Consider the following 25,999-nt stretch of genomic DNA (forward strand, 5'->3'; position numbering starts at 1 on the left):
TTAAAGTAGGCAATGCTTTGTGTTCCAAACCGTCATGGCCAACTGCATTTACGTTCGTGTCCTTGCTTGGTTCAGTGTCGTCAATATAACGACTTGTAGCTAAAACTGGTGACTTTTAACTGTCCTTTAACAATTACTTTTAACTTTTCTTTTGTTTAAATAGCAATTTGACAACACTTTCTGTATCTTTAATGACAAAAATACAGCTTACTCTTATGACAACAATCAAAGCCTTCTCTAGTAACTTTGCAACGATACATCTACCTGTACCTACTTTTGAACTAGTTATTGGTGACTTTCAGACTTTCCCTACGCTAAGTTGGCAGTACTGGTTTAGTTGCTGTGTGTGGTTTGTATAGATAATATTGAATTTGTATGTGATTGTAATCAAATTCTTTTTCGCTATGACCGAGGTAAGTATGGTTGATAATGTTAATAAAAACTGAACTATCATATCAGGTTTCTAGACCTTAAATACGGTATCAGTACAATAATGATTAGTTATGTGAGGTTATGTTCTTCTTAAATGTAGGTCTATGTTACGAACTGTCAATTTATATTTAGGAAATAATGTACAGAAAGAAACTGTACGTATGCTGTTTATGATATATCATATTTATTTATAACTGCAAAGCGAGAAGAAGTAACTTCGATTAATTAATCCTGAATACATTTATACGCCCATCTGTTATGAAAACAGGACGGTATTATAAACTTTCAATTTTTATTTAATTTCTAAGCCGACTCTAAGCAAAAATAGGTTAATTTTCCAGAAGAAGTACACTAAAAGTAGGCACATGTCCCTTTCCCCTGTACTAATTAGCAAAAAACATGCGAGTGGTCCAGGACAAATTACTAGGGAATGCCCAGTATTTCGTTATTGCGTCTCGACCCTCTCTAGTATTATATTGCTAACAAGTGGGGGGAGGCTACGATAATTCATTAGAATATATGTCGAAAGTATGGCTACCGTACTAACTAAAACCACGTGTTTATACCGGTACATTTCACACAAGCGTGTGAAGTATTGTGCCACCTTCAGTGTAGCTTCTGGAAATGTACCAAATAATTATTACGGAGTTAATTTCTTTACCTACTTTTTTTTTAAATAACTGTACACTTGTACATTACAGGATGTCCAGAGACATTCAGTGCACACCCTGGTGTTTCGTTCTCTGAAACGAAGTCATGACATGTTTTTATCAAATCAAGGATTCTTAGCACCAATTGATGAAAAGGCGTAAGTAAATACTTGTATCATAATCGTTATATGTAATAGGAACTTTCGAAGAAGCTAGCTAAGACTATTTCCATACATAGAGCATTCCTATGCAGACCGGTCCCACTCCAGCCTCCACGTAACAAGATCTGCTGGCAGGTGGTGAGTGATCTTATGCCAGCGTATGGAGAGGTTCGTACACGCTTCCCTACGTAGACCAGTCCCACTCCATTCTCTACTACTGAGCTTCATTGTTATAGGCGCTCCACACTACTGTCATATAAACCGATGAACTGGTCTGTACAGGAACACTCTGTACATAGAGTGACATTTGGTTAACGTGTGCTTTCTATTAACACATCACAAGTTCGATTTATGATTAAGGAAAACACAATTTGTAGTGAGCAAAGTAGCCTAATAATATAATTGAAGAAAGGACTTTTATTGCTTTTCAGTGAGAAGGTTAAAAAAGACGTAAAGGCGAGAGATTGTTACGGTTTGGTATTTGACCGCGTGAAGAGGAGTAATGCCATGAAGCTGCATAATGCAGATCGAGCAGACGCCCACGTCCAGCATCCAGCTGTCCAAGGTCAGTAATGTTGCTTACCCTTAAGACAGAAAACCAATGTTCACTTCAACTTTCTCGAGTGCACAGAAAATACTTTGTTGATTGACCCTCGACCACGTGGTTGTCATAAATAAAATAATGTCCTTACTGCGACAGAAATCTTGTCTTCAGCAGTCAGTAACCAGTCACAACCCTTGTTTAGAAAGAGGCTTCCTTTCATCTCTACGTGGAGACAGAGTTATCACATCTCTGAATAAACTTCAGTAGCTGTCATTGAGGATCGCTAGGAATGTGGCAACTGTGCGGCATGTGAATGGAGGTGTTCAGAGTAGGATGTAGTAAATCTGTCAAGATGGCATTCAATGAAGTCACAAGGAAGTTGTACAAACTATAATTTAATTAGTCTAGTCCACCTCTCCCCTCCTTTCTCGTACTTTTATCTCCCACTGTTCTTAAATATAAATCTGTGCTGAAAATGATGAATGGCTGAGTAAGCAAACAATTATAATAAAAAGTAATAAATCTTGCAGAATAAGCATTGACTATGATCGAGGCCAGAGTTAACGAGTACGATTCCTGTTTCATGGGTTCGAATCCCTCTTGGGTCTTCCCAAGGTAAAGGGAGTGTCAAGACTCTCACCAATCCCATCGATGCTAGATAACCGCATATTTGATTCAGCATCACTAAACAATCGATTAAAAATGATGCTTGAGTTTCCTGAATAGCTGTATGTATAAATTCTTTTTTGAATATGAAATGCCTGTTATATAGCCAGTAGAGCTCTGCATTTCATTAAGAACGACCAACCAAGAGTCATGATACACACGCAGTTGGTCGCTCACTTCGTACTGTATGCAGCAGGCTGGCTCCCAGAAAGTGAAACATCCCATGAAGCACCATGGTCGACCGGCAGTCGTTTAAAAAGTATCATAGCCTGAAAACTGTCTTCAATCAATGTGTTTACAGTACTCTGATTACCGGTAGTGAACCTAGTAGCTATACAGGCTACTACATTGAATAAAAATTACAATGAAATATTTAACAAATCGATAAAATGAAATAAAATTTTAACAAACAATATCATCTATAGGAATATAAGTATCAAGTATAAGCAGCACAAAAAAAAGATAAAAGATGCGTTAGTCTTTATCCTCTAGTTGAACGCAACAGTTTATTATTATTATTATTATTATTATTATTATTATAAGTCTATTTTATTTAAATGAACGTATGTTTCTAATTTGTGTTCCTGTTGTGAACTGTGGTTACTAGTTTTTCACTGTTCCAATAACACAAATCATTTAACAAGATTTTATTTAATTCCAGATAAAATGATGTGTATGCAACTTGTGCATTTCAGATGGTGTAAATTTCACCGGTGATGCTGCATCAGTGGGTGAAGGCGCACTTGTCCCTGCCAATGTTGGACCTGGTGGTGGTCTGGTGCATGTGCCAGCACCTGTCACTGGCACCACGGTGCAAAACATCATTCCCCGACGTGCCCCTGCAATGCCCAAACCGAAGTGGCACGCTCCGTGGAAGCTGTATCGTGTGATATCGGGCCACTTAGGCTGGGTGCGCTGTGTTGCTGTGGAGCCTGGCAACGAGTGGTTTGCTACTGGCTCAGCGGACAGGGTTATCAAGGTAAGAGTCTTGCAGCCCCTATATGGTTTCAGTCTTGTGTTTATTCTGCAGTGTCTTAATTAGTGATCTTCAGTCGTGTTGACAGCAAGATCATTGAGTCCTGCTACTTGTGAAAATCTGTTGTTCTTTATGAGCCTTACCACTTTGTTCTTTTTTTTGTTCAGGATATTTAGCCTACGTTTACATTAATGATTTCTGTTATACCTGTATTTTTGTTTTATCTTTTGTGGATTTCCTGGTTGATCACCTCCAAAAATCAACTTTTGTACCAAGTAAATTATTTAAAATCCACATTTCAGCGCCATACAACATTATGCTCTGCCTGGGATTTCTTGAATTTAGGTGGCTCATGTTCGATTGAGCAAATTGTTTTTTAGTGTAATTGCCGAGTACAGTGGAGGAAAGTGTATTAAACTCAGAGAGACTCTGCTTTAGTAACTATTTATAAAGACCTTTACCTAGCTCTTGTAAGCGGTCACGTTGTGTGTTTCTTTCTAAAGATCTGGGACTTGGCGAGTGGTCACCTCAAAGTGTCGCTGACCGGACACATCAGCAGTGTTCGAGGCCTCGCAGTGAGTGCCAGACACCCTTACTTGTTCAGCTGCGGTGAGGACAGGCAAGTCAAGTGCTGGGACTTGGAGTACAATAAGGTAAGAAGAAATTAAATATAGTAACTATTTATGATTCATTCTTGTATTTATTACCCGTAACAGTGAATTTATTTTCCGAAGCTGTATCAGCTAAAATGAACTTACTGATGAACATGAACTTATGGCAGGTTCTGTAAGCGTACTTCATTTCTGCTGTCGTGAGTTCACTATTTACATAATATAAAGTATATGTAATTCACTGAGTCTATATCATGAGTGCAAAATTCAATAGAAGATATTAGCTAGACATCAACTCCATTAAACATCTGGTTTGTTGCTTTTAAGTACCAACACTTGACTACTAATAAATTGATTCTTCTCAGTGTTGGCTTCATATCGGCCCTTTCCTCGTACTGTATCACTACACACAAGCGAAATTATGACTTGAAACTGTATGTCTCACAATTATTATTGTGCCAGTGAATTCTGTTTGAAATAGAACAAAATGCAGCAGCTCACATTTTGCTCTGTATCTCAGCTTTTAAAGCTATTCTTGTGAAATTTTTAAGACTGATGAGGAAAAGTCTGATGAATATCCCCTGTAAATTTTAATTTTCTAGTGAACATACGAAAATTTTAATAAAATATTTTGAAAAAAGTCTGATGAATATCCCCCTGTAAATTTTAATATTTTTGTGAACTTACAAATATTTTAGTAAAATATTTTGAAAAAAAAAAAAATTGTGAAAACACTTGAGATATGTGCCAATTTTTCTCATGAAGTAGTGAAATAATTAGAATAGAATTTTTTACACAGCCTACAACATAATTTAAATTTGGTAAGTGGAATATGATATATGATCGCTTTAATTTGAAAAATTAATGTAATGCAATGGATAGCTTTAAAAGTTGATGAGATACAGAACGAAATATGGGCTGCTGTATTTGATTTTTAGTAGATTTACACTTCCTTAAACATAGAATGTTGCTTTTATTTGTATATTCCTGTATTGCTTATCGAGCAGTTCTTTTATTTGCAGTCGACCTACTACAAGAGTCATTAGCTTTTACTTCCAAAGTCCAGAGGAAAACATAACACGGTAGCCATCAATGACGACTCATGTGCTTTTAAAAAGTGTGACTTACAAGGGAGTTGCTGCAGATGTGATCATTTGCTTTTGGCGAAAATACTGTCATTAACTAATTTATGGTAGTAGAATAAAATATTGTTAGTCACTCATTTAGCTCTTAGTCGTTAGCCAATGCAGGGACAATAGTGCGAATTAAACAACTTCTATTTTTAAAACACAAAAGTTGGAAGAAAAAAAGAGTCATCTTATATTCGGGTAAATTCAATCTCTAGCAACATTTTGTCATTTTATTTAAATATTTCACAAAGAGCTAGCGAAATTAGTATCAGACTGCATCATCAATATAGCTTGAAAGGTTGTTCTCTAGTTGGTCTTACATTGGATTGAAAAGTGCTAAAAATAAGAACGACTATAGGCAGTGCCACACAAATGTTCTGAGACAGTATGTGATGATATGAGGTCAGATGTTCTGAGACAGTGTGTGATGATATGATGTCAGATGTTCTGAGACAGTATGCAATGCTATGAGGTCAGATGTTCTGAGACAGTGTGTGATGATATGATGTCAAATGTTCTGAGACAGTGTGTGATGATATGATGTCAAATGTTCTGAGACAGTATGTGATATGTCAGATGTTCTGAGACAGTATGTGATATGATGTCAGATGTTCTGAGACAGTATGTGATGATATGATGTCAAATGTTCTTTTAGTTTGAATGTAGTTTTGCTAAAATTATAGAACGTTGTATATTACACGTGGTTAAAAGTCCATTATATGTTTGTGTCATAAACATCTCACTCACAAATAATGGCCAATTTAAGCACTTGTAAGATCAATAACTATTATGTGACGTATCATGTAATTTATGCGGCCAACCTTGATTACAAATTGGTAGTTCATTACTTTGATATTTAACTATGTGTGTGTTGCAGGTCATACGTCACTATCATGGACACCTAAGTGCTGTGTATACATTGGCATTGCATCCAAATATTGATGTGCTGGTTACAGCAGGTAGAGATGCAACATGCCGAGTGTGGGACATGAGGACGAAGGCTAATGTGCACACTCTTACAGGACACACCAACACCGTGGCTAGTGTTGTGTGCCAAGCTGCCGAGCCTCAGGTTAGTTCACTATCATCATCATCATCATCATCATCATCATTAATGTTTTACATGCCTATGTGACAGTCATTAGTAAGTGTGTGCATACAATGTGCAGGTCGGGTACTTGTACTTCCTTGTCCAATGCTGCCTCATTATAATTGTAAATTTGTTTCAGATTGTTACAGGAAGTCACGACTGCACCATTCGATTATGGGATTTAGCAGCAGGAAAGTCTAAAGCAACACTTACAAATCACAAGAAAAGTGTTCGATCATTAGTGTTCCATCCAACACTGTGAGTATAGCATACATGCCAAATGCTAAATATTGCTGAATAAAGTATAATTTTATGTAATATTTCCTTATCCTTCGGTACATTTCAGAACACGTTTCCACAGACATCATAGCTAGCATGAAATGCCACTTAACATTTCAATTTCCTCCATTTGTATTCACCATTAATGCATCGTGTGTTACTGTACACTAAATAACACATTTGTAATGTAAATCTTCGCTTGAAAGATTCTTAAATTTTAATGATCTACAAATAAAACCATTGTTTATGTCGGAAAGGACGACGAAACAAAGACCATTTGAGATATTAGTAGTGGAAAAAAATATAATAAAAGTAGTAACATTGCTATTTTTCTGTACCAGTAAGTACAAAATAAATATGTTGTATTCTGGTTATTTTTTTAATTCTTTAAAATAAATATTTGAACATTTTTCTCTAAAATGAACAGGGGTGAGAATATTTGAGAAAAACTGATTTCATAGACAATATATGATATGACAACTCAAAACCATCCAGAAAAACTGAAATACGAAATCTGATGAAAGTAAGAAAAGAAAAAATTGCTCAAGTTGTTCACAATGAATACCTGCTATGTTGGAATAAAGGGAAATGAAAAGTCCACACAATGCAGACTTAATGAGCATATTGACGAAATAAAACATTATATGGGGGAGGGGGGGCATAAAGAAGATAACTTACTACAAAACGAACAATATGCAAACATAAAATCTAGAAATGATATACCAAGAAAGACAGCAGTTGGGAGTGGGACACAAATGCTTGTACTTATATGCAGTGCAGACGGTGCGTGTTTCTGTGATGGCTAGCCTGCGTGCTCACTTGCTGCATTTTGCGGGTAGGTTTCTTGCTATTTTTCGTGATGGTTTGCAGGCTGGAACCAAAGATGATGATACAATATCATCACTGAAACCATGTCGCCATGTTCGTTGTTTTCCAACTAAACCTGTTTTTTCTATATTCATTAGTTTCTAACAAACGGCAATTAAATATCGGACTTTGGTTGTTTTGCACTTATGGCTTAATTACCTTATAACGACATTTACTATTCTTAATGTAGGACTTTAGTTGTTTTCTACTCACGGTTTAATTTATTTTTGACTGTGAGTGTTGGCAACAGATGAAACAACAGATGATTTTCCAATTTGAACTGTGAAAAGAGCCAGCTCCGTGAGAACAACCACCATCACCGCAGCCAACACGGGAGCCAGCTTGCTAGCCACCTTGGAATCCATCACGGAAACAGCACCGTCTGAACCGGGTTTAACATGATAAAGGTCCCAAGCCATTAGACAACAACACAAGTCCTAGAAGTGAAGAGGCAGTGCCCACTTGCTGTGGTAGAGCTCTGAATGATCTGTTTAGCTTGTCTTTGACTCCTTGTTGATAGATTGCTTACCAGCCCCACAGGAAGGGGTAAAACAGGTCCAGAACCACTGAGTCTTTGATCTGCGTCTTCTTTGCTACAGAATCTGCAATGTTATTGCCTTCGTATCCTTTGACTCGGCACTCTTATCATCTGAATTTTATTACCCAGTGCAGGATACTCAAACAATTCCAAACTGTTTTGGATCTTGTGGAACTAATAGTGCTGCCCGAGTATGAGGAGAGCTGAGTAATATACAGTCTTGAGGTCATGCAATATGCCCTGCCTGTACCTGATCTCTGGCAGACATCTACTTCAGATAAATATACTCACTGTCGCCTGAAGAGGAGTATCAAGATAAAGAAGAAACTTCCTCACTGATTCTACTTCAGTGTCCCAAATTAGATCCAGTCAGGTGCAAACACCTTGAGAATTGCTCTTTGGCCCCTGAGGATTTATAATTTCATGTGTCTGAATGCCATGTGACCGCCGCAGAAATAAGGTTTACAATTTCAATAGGTTTGTTCTGTTTTCAGCTACATGTTTGCATCAGCTTCTCCAGACAATATCAAACAATGGAAATGTCCAGACGGAAAATTTATACAAAACTTGCCCGGCCATAATGCAATAATAAACTGTCTGGCTGTGAACCCTGAAGGGGTGCTAGTGTCCGGTGCAGACAACGGCACTCTACATTGCTGGGACTGGCGCACGGGATACAACTTCCAGCGGCTTCAGGTAAGTCAGAAACCGTAGTTAGGATGTTAGGATGACAGTACAGTTACAGAAAGCATGCAACTTACACCTAACATACAGCACCGTCCTTAGAGACAGAAGCTGTCAGATCAGTCATCTCTTGCAAATCCTGTATAAGTTAAAGAACTTGGTAAGCATAAATATTGTTCTCAAACCAGGAAACATTTTTCAAAAGCGATCCGAACACATTGTGGGGCTAATTGGAATGAGTGAAACAACACACACAAACCTCTACACTATCGCTCTAGTCACTGAAATTAACAGTTTAGGACAATGACATGAGAATGTGAGGAATCTGGCCAAGCATCAAGTAATTGCTGTTCAAATAGCCACAACATATATGGGTTAACAAGTTTAAACTGGAAATTAACTACAATGCTATATAAAGAAAAGATCTTTTTTTTCTCCTTACATTAATTATAAGTTTTTAAAAAGTTGCGTCTCAGTAATCACTTTTTAATAATTATCACATATTGTATAACGTGAGTCATATAGAATAACCCCAAACAGGATTTAACATTCTTTTAATTATGTAAGACTTTATTGACTGTCTATCCAATTAAGCCAATAATTCTGAGGGGGAACTACAATACACCTAATTCCTTCAAGTTCAGTATTGTACAGTATAATGTAGATGTTAGAGTTTTGTAAATTTGGGTAGTTTTAAGACTTAATATGCAACTACAGTCGAATCCCTCTCTTATACTTTTCAAGGGACTCTGAAATAACAGCACTATTACCCTGGAGATGTGCCGAGAATGCCCTCACCAGTGACCACATTCTTCATGAGGAATACACGTGGTCACAGAATTTTTATGCTTGAATCTGCATTTATAGCAAAACTTACGTTTGTAATCGCAATTTTTCGCATGGACACCATCGTCTTTTCTCAGTTTGGTGGAAACAACGTAAATTGCGGAAAGTTTGAAATTACGACAGCATAAATACAGGGGAAAATTGAAGGTACCAAGAAAAAAATGTTGTAAATGACGGGAAAACGTTAATTGCAGGAATGTAAAAGCTGAGTTCGACTGTACTTAAAATTAGTGTGTGTAATTGTTGGAAATAGACGGGTTTTATGAGTATAATAACATGTAAGTTGGTATGCATATTTCAGGCCCCAGTTCAACCTGGTTCCATGGACAGTGAATCTGGAATCTTCTCCATGACTTTTGACCAGAGCGGAAGCAGACTCATTACAACAGAAGCAGATAAAACCATAAAGATATACAAAGAAGATGACACAGCTGTAAGTAAATTACTGGAATACTATAGTTACTTGCTGCAGCGATCTCCCCCAGATGGTGTCCTGAAGGTAATAGGTAACCAAAATATATTGATAACACTTAACAAGACACTTATCTAACCACCTTTGTTTGTGATAAGCTCCATAGCATTGCACTGCTTCCTTGTTAAATTCTGAACAACTGTCCCAAAGATCTTGACGAGTACGTGAAATACAGGCAAAATCATCACATACTGACACACAGGATATGCAAATTCTGAGCCTCTGGAAACATCTGTAGCATCAGTGTGCACTGTATGGGTAGTCGTCTCGTCTTGCTTGTTCATATCAAGATCGTTTCCTTCACAAAATTTAGCCAAATGGAAGCATTCAAGATCTTGGTTTCTGTAAACTTGTGCAAGGACACTGAGCTTGTTGTCAGCTTCATGTTCAATGAAATATGGCCAATGAGGCCTTGGCTGAACACAGCCCACACTGTTACTTTTTTTTTAAGAATGTAACGGTCTCTGTGTATACTCCTCTGATTTCTCCCAACCAAGGAAATAAAATTTCTGCTTATTGACATGTCCACTGAGCATCATGCGACATTCGTCAGACCAGCATCAGTTTCATAACATTGCATTGGCCAGAACATGTGCACAATAATGTAGGCTTGTTTGATACTGTATTCGGTATGGTGTGCTCCAATATACGCAATCTTAACCCCCTCCCCACCCCGTATTATGGAACAGTTTCCTGTTGTTTTGTATTATTGTCGCCCATCAGATTTGGTTATTTAGTGGCTATTCTTAGTCCACGTGGAGTCATGTTGCCAAATGTCTTAATTACACATATGATTTGATCTGTTATCTTCACGAGTTCGTAGTGTTAGTGGCATTGTTAAGCCGCGTTGCCACAATACACATACAGTCAGGCCGAGCACACTCCTAGATGTGGTTGACATATATTGCCGATCGAGTTGTTTTAAAAATGGCGAATCTGGGTATTGGAGCCGTTGCAGGCATGTTGATAAAGGAGTTAGGAATACATCAAATTTTCCAATATAACAAACAGAAGAAGCAAGACCCGCAAATTTATTCTATTGAGCGATGAATTGGGTGCAGCTACAGCATATACTAATGTAACATTAAGCCTGTAACCAAGGTTCCTCAATCCTTTTTTTACTAAAAATTGATGTCTTTATTAATAATAACACGAAATGACAATCTATCAAAATAAGTTGTAAAAAGTTCATCTTACATAAGATGAAATGACACATGAAACGTTATACAATGTATGTCCAAAAAAATTACAATTTAAGAAAAATTATTACGTGGGAACGTAATTATGTCTCCAATCAAAGACTCGTTATGAGGCTTAATTATATGTACAGTACTCAGTAAAATTATCCCAACCCTAGCCGCCATAGAAATAGACATATAATAAAATTACTCTATTTTTCTGTGGAATCTTTACTTTTAATATACCGGCGAGTCTGCACAGCTTGCACGTATTGTAACAGCTTAATTATTTTAAAGTTCTCTTGAGTCGAGCTGCTCATTGGATACTGTTATAAAAGTAAGGGAAGGGTAATTTCAATAGTAAAATTAACATAGTATTTAATATATTGGTGCTGAACCTAATCTTCATAAGGTTTATGATTTTCTATAGAGGCCTGCTCGTCCTTGATTTTGTATTCAGGCAGTCTTAAGTTTCATAATATTCCTTTTCCGTTCCTAAATTCACAACTTTGACTTGTGCCAGAGTTTTTGACAGTTTTAGAGAAAAATTAAAATAAATCTTTGTATTGCCATTCATTTTGAAAGGATTATTCATCATGAATAAATCTCGCAGTGTTGAAATCTGTGCAATAATAATTAAAATTTATAGGTACACACTCGTTAATTTTTACATCCATATTTTATTGGCACTCTGTGTATATTTGTGTAATAAGAAGCACATGCAATTCTACTGTTTACAATTCTGATGTTTGACGAAGGAGAAAGACATAACAGTGCATAACTAGAAACTTCCAATCCCGCGGTGTTAATTACTGAAAGAAACCCTGTTTCCCTTTCACTTGCAGACATTAACCTTTAGAAAACGTGAATAATACCAACTGGAGCATAAAGTCTCCACAAAAAGTAACAGTCCATCTGCATTGCCATGGTGTCAGTGACGAACACATTAGGTTAAAAGCTGGTGCAAAGTAATTCCGGTGACTTGATTATGCATGCTTTAACCTGAATTACGTTTTATTTATTTATTGTTAACAATATCAGGGATATTTGTGTAGATTTTAAATTTACTGATTATTAAAAAATAATCGAGTAACTTTGACTGAGAACTGAACGAAAATTATGCATATTATGCAATTGTAGTGGACAGGATTCAGAATTAGCAGTCATTAATGTACAGTATATAGAGTTCTCTGTAATTCGCCGTGACTCAAATGATAGAAACAAACTGTAGGCTTTCTATTCCCACTACATCCAAGTAGAATTTCTGAACTAGCTCTCTCATAATGTACTCCTTTCTCCCATGAGTGTCATTCTCCAATGGGTAACATCGCATTGTTCATTGATCATTACGGAATTGTTATAGAGACCTGAGGCTGTTACATCAACAGAAGCTATTGCACTCGTACATGAAATATTCCAAACATAGAATATGACACACTCAAGAACTTCAAAATTCAGAATGTCCTCCAAATTGTATACCAAAATTGGTCGCTGCTAATTGTATGGTCGTTTTCATAATAACTAAGCTTATTTCATTTCATTTCAGACAGAAGAGACTCATCCAATTCATTGGCGACCAGAAATTCTCAAGAGAAGGAAGTATTAAGAATTTTATCCGCATTAAAAAATACAGACTTCAAAGACCACACATGTGTACTGTGTTACTGATTATTGTAAACATTTTATTAATAAACATAATTAAAAAAGCATACCACTTGAAGATTTAATATAAAAATACTAGGCAAAAATACAAAGTAAATTAACTTCTGTGATATAAAGAAGGAATGTAAAACGGTGTACTGCAAACATTCAATTTAACAGCATAATATTCGTTTGTTGTGCCGAAAATGAACTTGAGACTTTCAAAAAATCAAGTGACTAGTTAGCATCAGTACATCAATAGCGATGGGCAACTGTTTTGCAGATTGTGTATTAAAACCATTTTCAAATCTCTTCATCAAGATCCAGCGTCTCTTCAGGAAAATCTCCAACTGTAACATGAATTGGTTTTACAAATCCACCATATTTTGGCTGACATTCGAAGTACCTTTTTCCATTTACTCTGAAAAAAGAAACAGCGTAGAATGTATAAACGTGTATTTAAAAACTGGTGTGAATGCACAACGAAGATGTTTCTTTTAATGCGCATATTTTTTTTCTAAGATCAGACAAGCAAAAAATTCATTCTCACTACCATCTTGAATTCCAATGCAATCTTCAATTCTATATATTAAAAAACAGGAGGATATGGCATCCATATTTTCGTGATTACTGGCATTAATACATAAAAATTAAAAAATATTTTAGTTATGTCAACGGACACAGTATTAGAACTGATTGATAATATTAATGTATTTGTTATCTTCTTCAATGATGAACACAAAACCCACTACACTCGAGTCTTGTTTCATTAGTTGTGATAACACAATATACTGCAAGCATACTTTACATCTCAAGTGGTTTCGATCATTAAGACATTGTGAAGCAGTGTCAGATTTAACTCGTGAATCCTTTAACACACAACGCCACTGCATGTAGAATATATTCCAAGTGTTTCTGTCACCACAAAAACAAACACTGACAGACAGAATTAACTTAAAAACCCCCACCTGAATGTACTTTTAGAAATTGTGACTCAATTTCATTTCTGATTTTCACAAGAAAATGACAGTTAATATCTTTAAAACTGGTTATTTTAACAGTAAAGTTGTGTTAGTTATCTAAAAATAGGCAAAATAATTAGTCACTGATAATGCAAGATATTATTCATCAATTATGACGCGAGAGCAAAGAACTCCCTAGGGTACCTACACCAGCTTATGGGCAGAGGTAACAAGTGAAGAAAGGGGAGAAAAAATGGATGACTTATGAATACAACAGATGATAGCTTGGGACGGAAATAATGTGACTACTATAATGCAGTTAGGAAGGAAATGCCTATAACAATTCTATTATACGGTGTAAATATCAATATCTATCAATGATAACACCGTTCTGCATGGATTTTGTTGTTTTGAAATAAATGAGCGTTTCTGAACCAAAATTTCACACAGATTGCAAAACTGAAATCCGTTTTTGCGTACCACATCAGAATTTTTTACAATTCTAAATTTTATGTTTTCAATATTTTTCGTAATATAGTAATATTACAATGTGCTTTTCATTTGTTAAAAAGGCACGACAGCTTATAATTTAAAATTTATTACTGAAAATGTGACATAATATATTTGATTATGTTTGTATTTGATATTTATTAAAATCTACTAACTATATCCGCCCATGAGGGATGTACAAAATTGTATCCTCCGCCTTAAAATGAACTGAGGTTAAGACATCCGTTGTTTATTCTTGGAGATTTTTATCTGTCTGCAACCAACGTTATCTATAAACAGGAAGTTGAAATGTTTAGTGTCTCAGGCCATAAAAAATTATGAAGGAAATATTTACTCTTAGAGATTGCTATTAAAACTAACAATGAATTAGAGAAATGACAGAGGGTCCCCATATATATATTTATTTATGGAAGTGCAATCCAGCTTATGAGGCTACAGATTTCCTTACTGAGATAATAAACCTATCTCCTTTTAAAAGTTGTTTTAAAATTAGAGGTTCAATTTTGTGTTGTTGGTTGTCGTGTAAAAGTGAAGTGTGTGAGTTCTCATTTTTATGCGAGAGTACAACTTAATAGTGTTGTTTCATAGAAATGTCGAAACGTGGTTGTGTAAATGATCCAAATTTGTTTTGCTATATATGTGGGTCATAAACGTTGGTAAAACAGAGACAATACAACAGTTTTTGTAAAGAATACTTACTTTCAATATTTTGGCATTAAGTTAGGAGGCCAGGACAAATCCTGGTGCCCCCATAAAGTGTGTCGTAGTTGTGTTGAAGAGTTGAGGAGTTGGAAAAATGGAAAAAGGAAATGATTGTCCTTTGGTATCCCTATGATTTGGAGGGAACCTACAAATCATGGAGACGATTGTTATTTTTGTGTAGTTAAGGTAGTTGGATAAACTGCTAAAAACAAGAAAGATATTCTATATCCTAATATTCCCTCTGCCATTCGGTCCGTACCTCATGGTCCCAATATTCCCGTTCCGGTACACCCTGAATCAGATACATTGCCATCTGGGTCCAGTAGCACTGAAACTGAATCTCCAGTGGATCATACTTATGAACCAGACAATGCTGGTGATGATAGATGTTTTAATTAAAATGAGCTTAATGATTTGGTGACGGATTTAAATTTGCCTAAAGAATCAGCAGAACTATTAGGTTCTAGGTTAAAAGAAAAGAAAGTATTGGCTGTGGATACATATTTTTCATGGTATAGGCATCGTGAGAAGGAACCTGTTCCTTTTTTTGCTGAAGAAGAAAATTTAGTGTATTGCCAAGATTTCCTTGCCGTCTTAAAATTTCATAAGATAAACTATAATTCCAAAGAGTGGAGGTTCTTCATAGATTCTTCTCAGAAAAGTCTTAAAGGTGTTTTGCTTCATAATGGAAACACTATGGACCATTGCTGGATGTTAAAAAGTGCAATATTGAGGTAATGTTATGAAAGTGCTTATAGATATTAATTAATATTAATAAATGATTAATTAGTGGAAAACAACAAATTGTGGCCTAGCTTTTCTCACAAAATTCTTGTTGAAAATAATTTTTATGACGTTTCACAAAGCTATAATTTCATTTCTGGTTATTCATGAATTGTCTGAAAACCTGACGTGATGGGGCAAAATGGAGATTATTTTCGAATTCAGCACAAAAAAATCCGTTTAGAATCGCCTATCAGATTGAAAACAACAGAAAATAAGTTTTGAAATGCAGAACGGTGTAATCAGATGTGAATGTGATAGTTGCAGTATGGTGCGACCTGAATACAGGAATGTGAAGGTACACCATAACTTGTTGATGATTATATTCTTTTACTTCTAGTCTCGAATGTTTTATTAAACTGAATTCAACGAGTATCCCACACTGCTCTGCGACTCCTCCAACTACTCAGATATGCTAGGTCACACTTACGTGCCATCATTCTTCCCCAATGGTTCATCATATCTGACACCAATCCACCAACCTTGTTTGAATTCAACTTTCCCTGGAACACAAACATCACAAGCTGGAGGACTCTGTTCACAACTATGGCAATATTATTATTACTTATCATTAGGGGGCAGGTGTTGACAAAAGTCATTATTTGTCTTTTAACTTTTGAACTATGTTAGGACGAAAATCAGAACAAAATAAGCAATTTTTATGTTGCATTTTCTTTTTCATTTTTTGTCATTTTTGTCCGATAAGTTTTTTTTTTTTTTTGGGGGGGGGGGAGGTCATTAAAAGTAATTTACTTCAATTCTTATTCATTTTTATAGAATTTTTTTAAATTTCGTTTTATTTTCCAGCAATTTCATACACAAAATTATAGCTGCTGCTTTTCCACTGATTAATATTTTACTTTGCTAAAGAAAACTGACTTTGTGGCCATAGTTATCCGATAAGCTGACAAAGAATGTGGATCCTGCTACCTCTGTTCAACTCTATACTCGCAAACATGTTAAAATCCAGTTGTGGCAGTTGTTTAAAATTTCCTTTTATGTCAGAGGTGAGGAACAGGATGGGCGAGAGAGGGAGGACTGTGGGGAAAAGAAAACAGTTACAAATTTTAACATCTGATAAGTACAGATGTGTTAAAAAAAAAGTCCTGCTTTAGGGCGACATTATACTGCAGAGCATCATTCTTTGCAGTGGGATAAAATATAACTACATTATTTACTTTTGAATATAAGCTGTACGTGTCATAGATTCAATCAGTTTCAGAATATAATACATATCATTCGTGTACGTCACTGTTTGACCCAAATCTATATCAGGCACACCGAATTGTGTTCAATGTATGTAAGTGCTTTAAAAAGCTAAAAGCAGAAAATAACTTGGATATAAATGCTGTGCCACTGGTGTACCTACGAGTTTGGTCAGCGCTGTGTTAAGGAAGAAAAAGAGTCGAAAACAAAAGGACGTCTTTCATTCTCAATACCAATATCCAATAGAAAAAAGAAGGTCGAAGTTTTACAATTTTATAGACAGCACTATAAGGCAAAAAATTCGGGAATTCTATGTGGAGACTTGAAACTTTCAATCTTTTAAGCCCATATCAGTTTGGTTTTAGACCATCATGTGGCACAACTGAAGCTCTATTATATTTTGCTGAAGAAATTTATAAAGGTTTCACAGAAAAGAAGACCTCATTAGCTGTAATGATAGACTTTGAAGTCGCTTTTGATAATACTCCATACAGATCCATTTTATTACATCTATGAAACTTGAAATCAAAGGCAGAATGCTAAGATTTCTACATTCTTTTCTTAATGAAAGAACAATTCAAACAACAGTACAGTAAATAATCATTTATCTTTATCCAAAAAAATTACAGGTGGTATACCTCAAGGTTCTGTTTTAAGCCCAAATTTATTTAATATAATGTTACATGACTTATCTGATGTTGTTCCATCTGAGGTAAAAATAAGTATCTATGCAGATGATGTTACTCCTTGTATGGAGAGCTACCCTTTTCGCATGTTATTCGGATTAAGAGACTCAAAAGGAAAGTTTTACAGTTCGTTCAAAAGAAACCAAATGATCTGGAAATGTACAAAAACTTGCCCAGACATGTTCAAACATTTTAACAAGAGCCGGAACAGGTCACATTGTCGCACTGTTGTACCTACACCAATTTCACTTTTCTGATACTCCTACTTGTATTAGTATTAGTACTTATTTATTTAACCTGGTAGAGATAAGGCCGTCAGGCCTTCTCTGCCCCTCTACCAGGGGATTACAACTATAATATGAAGAATAAAATTACAATTAACATTAAATTTACAATTACAATTACAATACAAATTAAAGTACGACAAGATTACCTGATTAATGAAAGCTAGACATTTTATCATAGAAGTTAAGAACAAAGAATATTTTTGTATTTACTGAATTACAAATTAAACCTACAATAACAAAAATCTATAATAATGAAATTACCGGATATTGAAATATTTTGTGATAGATTAAGAGAACTATTTACAAGAAACCATGTCTGAACGAGTCTCAATTACTGACCAAGTGCTTAGTAAGTTTGCGTTTGAATTCAATTTCGACAGTCCCTGATGCTAGCAGGTAACGAATTCCAGAGTCTTGGCAGGGCTATTGTGAAAGAGGATGAGTATGAGGAGGTGCGATGGGATGGTATTGTTAATATTGTTTCATGGCGAGAGCGTGTGTTCAGATTGTGGTGGGAAGAAAGGTAAGTGAAGCGAGACGACAGGTACGAAGGAATAGAAGAGTTCAAGATTTCGAAGAGAAGGAGAAGTGAATGTAAATTTCTTTTCTTATCTAGTTTAAGCCAACATATTGTTTCCAGGGATGGGGTAATATGATCATATTTACGAACATTGCTTACAAAACGTACACACAAACAAAACGTCTGTGGTGTAACAATCATGATGAAGATCTGGAACACATTCTTCTATACTGTCCATCCATAAACCATAAAAGAAGTAAATTAAAATCGTCAGTACCAGTTGCAGAAGACACAGCCCTGCAGTATATATTGACTACACCCTAACTCTGGCTACTAGCAACAGGCATCTATAATGAACACCGATCAAAGTACCCCTCATTTCTCATGAAAAACAACAACTGAATAGACTATAGTGGAGTTTATGTTATCAGCAAACAGCTGGATACATTAAGAAGATTGATTGTTACATCCTATATTATAAAACAAAGTCCACCTTAACTAGCAATGTTAACCCATAAGTTTCAACACCTCTAGTAATATAGACCCTACAAGCACAGTTAAATCAGCTCTGTTTCTTTCCTTAAGTTTTAATAATCTTGTGAAAGTTGTCGGAACTTTCCCTATGTTGGAAACTGCCCCCTCCCCCACGCTGATTTGAACATCACAGACACAGCAGTCTCACATGACCTGAGGAGCTATCATAGCCTTTAAAAACCGTTCCCATCTGGATTTCATATTCAAGTGTAACCAAGGTATTGGTAACCACAGACGCAGAAGTAATGAGAACTATCATCACTTGGAATCTTACCTATGAACTGTATCGTAGCTCTCCTGACGGGCTGCCCTGGAACTCTAACCTCACAACGGTCCCCCACTTTGGCTGCCTTAGCTGCTACTTCATCAGCTTCCTCTTCTTTTCTTTTCTCCTCTTCTTTCCGTTTCTTTTCTTCTTCATTATATTTGCCTACTTTATTTCTTTCAAGAAATGATTTTAATGTGTCTGAAAAAAAAAAAAAGAGAAAAATATAATTCACGTTTGCTATGCCATTCAAAACTAAAGCAACATTGCAAAATAAATTTTTCAGTCACTGTACGCAAATGCGAGAGACTGCTTACCTGTTCTCTTCGAATATTCTTCTAGAGACAATTCGAACTTTTCTACTTTTGAGAGGTCTTCGAATTCATTTTTCAATACAAATTTATCAATAACCTGAAATTGAATTTCTGTTAGTATTAAAAGCAGCCATGGTAACTAATATAACATTTTGTTACATACACAATACAAGGTGTATCTAAAATAAGTTCACATATCAAAAATCAATACCATGAAGATGACACTTTTTCATAATACATTTATTTATTTATTTATGTCTATAACAGGGCAAAGCCCCAATTACAATAGACAGAACATTTCACAACAATCCAGTTTCTCTGCCGTGTTGGCAAAAATATTCATGTCTGCAGTTTATTTTCATGTTTTATTTATTCATATTTATTGTATTTAATGCTTTGATCATTGGCAGTGATGCTAATCAGCTATACATTATAACAACAAAAATAAGGAATACAAAATACTAAGATGTTTAGTTTAGTTTATTTAAAAGCTATTAAATAATATAAAATTACAAAAGGATTCCTCAAAGTTTAAACTATTTACATACAAATTAGTTAAAATTACATTCATTATATTCCTGTACTGTGTAAAATTGTTTGCTAAAAGCATGGCTTTTAGTTTGCTTTTAAAAATTCTACTATTACCAATACTGCTAATATTAAGTGGAATTTCATTAAAAAGTTTCACACTTACAACAAACCTTAGCTAATCTACATTTAGGAACAGTTATGTTACGGTTACTATTTTCAGACTCATGAGAATGTACCCTACTACCAGAAACATATTCATGTAAATCTTCAAAATATATAAACATAATATCAGCAAAAACATACAATGAAGAGAGTGTCAGAATTCCAAATTCATTGTATTGCATTTATTAACATTCCATGGTATTCATACATTGCTTCACAGCTAGAATATGGAACAAGTCAAAAAACTTAATACTATTATAAAGTCTTAATTATAGTCACAGTCTAGATGAAATATATACAGACGAGGTTTACAATATAGTCTACTAGTACAACACAGAGTTTTATTATCAATTTCATGAAGCGTTATTGAATGTCATGAATTCACCTATAGACTAGAAGGCGTGAGAAATTAGGTACTTCTTTAATTTGGCCCTAAATAATCTTATGTTTTGAGTTTCATTTTTTACATCAATAGGGAGGCTATTAAAAATTTTTACTGCCATATAACGCACTCCTTTTTGATAGCACGATAGACTTGCCGATGGAGTATGAAAGTCATTTTTTGACGCATATTTATGCTATGAACTGTTGAATTAGTTACAAAGTTTTCACGATTACAGACGAGGAAGATTATTAATGAAAAAATATACTGACAAGCCATGGGCATTATTTGTAATTTTTTTTAAATAGTCCTACACGATTCCCTAGATTTGGCACCTACTATTATTCTAATTACTCTTTTTTGTAATAGAAATATACTGTTACTATCTGTGGAATTTACCCAGAATATTATTCCAAAACTCGTTACTGAGTGGAAGTATGCAAAGTATATTGTTTTTAAAGTATTGATATTTACTATATTTTGCATAGATCTAATAGCAAAACATGCTGAATTTAGTTTGCGGGTAATTTCTTTAATATGATTTTTCCAATTTAACATATCGATTTTTAAGCCAAGAAATTTGATTGTTGTTTCTAATAGGGATCTATTGTTAATTATTGCACTTGAAATTTGTGAGGTTGAATTTGGACAGGATTTAAATTGAATTATGTTAGTTTTGTTACAATTTAATACTAATTTATTGACTGAGAACCAGTCATATATTTTGAAGAGAATTTCCTCTGTTTAAGATTGGAATGTGTTGAGTTATTGGCTGTAATTACTATACTTGTGTCATCTGCAAATAATATGGGATGACCTACATATTTTAGTATGGGGGCAAGACCATTTATGAACACTAGAAAAAGTAGGGGACCTAATATTGATCCTTGAGGAATTCCATTATTAATAGTTCCCCATGTCGAGGTAGATTTCATAGTTGTATTGATTTCGACTTTCTGTTTCCTATCTATGAGATATGATGAAACCACTGGTGTGCAACGCCTTTAATTCCATAATAATCTAATTTGTCTAGCAGCATTTTATGATTTATACAGTCAAATGCTTTGGATAAATCACAGAAAATTCCTCCAACTTGTAATTTTTTATTAACTGCCTCCAGAATTTTGTCAGTTAAACTAAATGCTGCATTTCCCGTGCCTTTATTTTTCCTAAATCCAAACTGTTCTCAGACTAAAATGTTGTATCTGTCTAGATGATGATGTAATCTTTTATACATTACTTTTTCAAAGATTTTGGAGAATACTGGTAGAAGTGATATGGATCTGTAATTTTCTGGAGACGTTTCTCTCTTTTTGAAGACACACCACTGAATATTTTAATGTCTCGGCTTGTTCGCAAAAAAAGTAATGCTATAAATTAAAGTTGTATTCAATACGTGAACCCCCAACACCAAATCTCACAAGCAGCCACATATACAGACATCCTTCAGGAATTAAAGACTATACCAGTTTTGGTCTATATGAACTGAATGATAAACAGTGATCTAAATGAGGGAGAAAGCAATGGCAGACTGGACACTTTTCCATTGCTGGTAATGGAAAAACCCAATTTACACTTATTCTGATCATTAACATTATGTAAATATATATGATTATTAAATCCATCACTTACATGAAGACGCATTCCCTCATCAACTGGATATGACCCTAAGAGTGCATCGTCATTGTCGAGCAAACCAACCAAAGCGTTCTCTTTGCTGTACAATTCTATCTTCATTGTTGATGCATTTCCACCAGTGAGAAGCTCCAATTTTCCCTTAAAAACACCGCAACTGTTACATGCATGGCATCTGTCACTGACACTCTACAAGAGATGTGAATTACAGATCCTCTGTTAAGGAAGTTGCATAACTATCCCATGTTGTCGTGTGGAGAATAACACTTAATGTCCACCGCTGTGGAGTAACAGCATGCAATGAGTGGGCCTGGGTTTAAATCCTGGCTGGGACAAGTTACCTGGTTGAGGTTCTTTTCCGGGGTTTTCCCTCAACCCTTCAACAGCAAATGCTGAGTAATTTTCGCCACTGCACCCTGGACTCATTTTGCTAGCATTATCACCTTCACATCATTCAGATGCTAGATAACCTGAGCAGTTGATAAAGCATCGTAAAATGGCCCATTAAAAATAGCATCTAACCCAACACCCTAAATCAGTACATTTTCAAGTGTCTTTCATTCATCAGAAGATGTCAGTTGTGCCATATATAGACTATATAACTTACTGATGACTCCAAACTGATTGAAAGATGTGCAAAAGCTGGCATGGATAGTCAACTGTTCTTATAGTATAGTCAGACCATCGCATCTGTGCCCCCGTAAGATATGCAAACTGAACTCTAATTCCTTCTCAGCCTCGGCAATTCATTTCTCTCCCTGCATTCCTATCTCTCTCCCTTTCTGTCCCCCACTACTCACAATTTTGGCCTTCTTGCGGGACAGTTTAAAATATTTGCACTTGCAGCCCAGTGTTGTCAACTCAACATGAATACTGTAGCACGGAGTGGCGAAAGAAATATTATTAAGCAAGTACGTAATAGCATTTTGCGATGAAGAGAAACAAACAGGTCAATATCTGTTTCCTATAAATCAGGCAACGAAAAGAGCAACTGATATCACAGGTGAGGCTTATTTTATTTCAATTGATTACGTATTAAAATTACTTACCTAACTAATACTAATAATACAACATTTTATGTAATTTATATAGACAGATCAGAGCGCCTAATAAAGAAAATCACGAGAGAGGGAGTCTGTGCAGGAGATGAAAAGCTAGAATCACCAGAGAAGAACAGACCAAGGGAACTTTTAATTATTGTTGATGATATGAACCGATGTATTTTAAGAAGAAAGATACAAGAATTTTATACCGTTCAGAAAGAAGTTTCAACATTGAAGAAATTACTGAAGCTTGCGAGAGAAGTAATAATTTCCAAGGTTGGAGAGAAAAACTACGGAAAGTGATTCGAGACATGGGATTTAGGTTTAAAAAATGTAGAAATACAAGATGTATTTTGATTGAAAGAAATAATATTGTAGCATGGAGGACCAGTTATTTATGACACTGTTTGACGGAAGTCTGGCAACATCCCTATTCGGCAAGGTTCGTGGCTTGCCGTTTAACGTGGTGGGAGGAAAGCGGGTGGAATGGAGTGAGTACAGGCGTTAACTTGTCCAAGAACGACGACAGCGCTGAAGGGGCACAGATCCGATGGTCCTACAATACATACACAATCTAATATATACAGTCACGAAGCTCAATATGTAGGGAATATGCATCCATAGACAGTTGCTAACCACTAGGATAGCTACTATGGCCTCATCACAGACAATGCGAAATAGTACCGGCACAATCTATTGTTCCTAGTACCCTCACAACTCAAGCTTCGTGACTGTATATACTAGGCTGGGGTACATACCAGTAGGGCAACACAAAACAGCCTTTGATGGGGAAGTAACAGTAGGATAAATCGCAATATAGCGAACGCCAGTAGGGGAAGTTATCCCCAACCACATGAAATGTGCATTCGACACAACACTCGCCTATCACATAGAGTGTTTGGTGAGCTAGTAGGGGAAAAGTGAAAGGGACCGTGGGCGGAGCTTCTACGTTCGCTATATTGCGATTTGCCCTAACAGCAATACTTTTAATCCTGTAAAATAATTATCATATCGATCACACACACACCAGACAGTACAGACTCTCATGCTGCAATATAAGCTATCACTTCATCCGAAACAGCTAGTACCTCCAAAGAAATCATGGAATGTTGAAGTCTTCTTAAATTACTTAACCAGTAGACCTATTTGAATCAGTTTCTTGGTATAGTAATACTGAAATTTTTCACAAAAGACAATCTAAAAACAGTCTATTAAGTTGGGCTGAAGATGTTGAAATATTGATGTCACCATTATGCTAACTTTCAAAATTTGTCTAATTATGTTGTAATTAGTTGAACAGTTCGTAATTTCTAATACTTTTAACTCTAAATTACACTTGACAAGAAACTAACCTTCAAATCAGCAATAGTAATTCCTTTCTGAAAACGTCTTTCAACGCATGCTTCTCTTTGGCTTGAATTCGTAATAACGACATTGACGAAATCTTGCGTTACAACTGAATATTGATTATTTGCCATCTTCTTTCACTATTAAACGACGAGTAACATAGCAACATACATAAGACTTCACTCGACTTTTCTCAGCCTCCTCGACGAGAAATTCGAGAATACATGCGCAAATAGTGTTGTCAGATTATTCCCGTAATTTCCCTCGTGATTGGTTAAAATTACCGTCTACCTCTCCGACCTGTTACTACTTCACAAATTAGCGGTATTTGCGATATATAACTACAACGTCTTTGGGTATTTGTAACGTCATTTAATTTCACTACCGGTATATAATATATAATATGAACGTCACTGACAGCCTTTCGAGCATTAAAGTATAGTAAATGTTCGAAGGGACTGTCTGCGTCTCTAATAACTGGGCCAGGTAAACACAATGTGAAAAAATGATATAACGTTCTGTAACTTTGTGCTCGGTAACGGTAACTCTCCGAATATCCCATTCAAGTCACAGTATAACGACCTCTATTTATTTGTCTATGATAACGACTGTGGTATAACAGAATAAAAGAGCAATAAAAAACCTGATAAATGAACCTGTATTGCGTCATCAATGACAGGTCATGGGTCTCAAAGTCTCATAATTATATCTATAACAAAGTTGCACAATATTCAACATTCGTATTAATTCCGGAATCTATAGAAATAGATGGTAATAAAATATTGCTGATTGAAACAATATTATTTTTCCTTTTTTTCTCTCAAGATATCAGTTTTCCACTGGGATGTGGGAAATTTCTCTCTACCTGACATTACTGTGCGCATGGAAAGATTCTCATGTCTTCGAACCATAGTTCACAATAAGGCCATCAGATGTCACGACGAGTACGAAACGTCCATTGAGCTCTGAGATCACTGGACACGTCAACATCTAGTGACGAAATTGTAAACTACGTCCTCGAGCAGATCATCATCATCATCATCATCATCATCATCATCATCATCATCATCAAGGCAAGGGTCTAAGAGACCTGGTACTTTTAATAAAAAAAATAAAAAAAGAAAATCATCATCATATCATCATCATCATCAAAGCAAGGGTCCAAGAGACCTGGTACTTTTAATAAAAAAAGATCATCATCATCAAAAAAACTGATGGCGTAAGAATTCGAATGTGACTCAGAATTTTTTATTCCAATGTCGCCCTGTATATCCAGTGTGGATCATCAAGGATCGCTTGCGGTCTATGTACTACTGCTACTATTCCAATGTTTAAAATGTTTTTATCTTGTTCTTGTTTGTGTTA

General features: G+C 35.6%; 2 protein-coding genes across 2 annotated transcripts; one reads left to right on the top strand and one right to left on the bottom strand.

The window, feature by feature from the left end:
* Positions 1–204: 204 nt before the first annotated feature.
* Positions 205–12,833, top strand: Tango4 (transport and golgi organization 4). The gene is made up of 10 exons (XM_069846527.1): positions 205–413; positions 1,134–1,240; positions 1,675–1,808; positions 3,149–3,432; positions 3,933–4,082; positions 6,048–6,242; positions 6,400–6,518; positions 8,439–8,640; positions 9,776–9,907; positions 12,671–12,833. Exons 1-10 carry the CDS (start codon positions 405–407, stop codon positions 12,728–12,730), a joined length of 1,392 nt encoding a protein of 463 aa, XP_069702628.1. The 5' UTR covers positions 205–404; the 3' UTR covers positions 12,731–12,833.
* Positions 12,779–24,865, bottom strand: Tbcb (tubulin-binding cofactor B). The gene is made up of 6 exons (XM_069846530.1): positions 24,640–24,865; positions 22,242–22,385; positions 19,538–19,631; positions 19,230–19,421; positions 16,153–16,225; positions 12,779–13,186 (listed from the first exon to the last, which is right to left on the bottom strand). Exons 1-6 carry the CDS (start codon positions 24,763–24,765, stop codon positions 13,069–13,071), a joined length of 747 nt encoding a protein of 248 aa, XP_069702631.1. The 5' UTR covers positions 24,766–24,865; the 3' UTR covers positions 12,779–13,068.
* Between the last annotated feature and the right edge of the window lie 1,134 nt (positions 24,866–25,999).

Source organism: Periplaneta americana, chromosome 14 (assembly GCF_040183065.1).
Source record: "Periplaneta americana isolate PAMFEO1 chromosome 14, P.americana_PAMFEO1_priV1, whole genome shotgun sequence".
NCBI lineage: Eukaryota > Metazoa > Arthropoda > Insecta > Blattodea > Blattidae > Periplaneta > Periplaneta americana.

Coding starts and splice junctions, on each gene's coding strand:
- Tbcb (XM_069846530.1), bottom strand. CDS start 24,765: ATGGCAAATAATCAATATTCAGTTGTAACGCAAGATTTCGTCAATGTC. Junction 22,386..24,639: donor TTACTATTGCTGATTTGAAG/GTTAGTTTCTTG, acceptor GGTGTTTTTAAG/GGAAAATTGGAGCTTCTCAC. Junction 16,226..19,229: donor AGCTACGATACAGTTCATAG/GTAAGATTCCAA, acceptor TTTGTGTTCCAG/GGAAAGTTGAATTCAAACAA.
- Tango4 (XM_069846527.1), top strand. Junction 1,241..1,674: donor GCACCAATTGATGAAAAGGC/GTAAGTAAATAC, acceptor ATTGCTTTTCAG/TGAGAAGGTTAAAAAAGACG. Junction 4,083..6,047: donor GGGACTTGGAGTACAATAAG/GTAAGAAGAAAT, acceptor TGTGTGTTGCAG/GTCATACGTCACTATCATGG.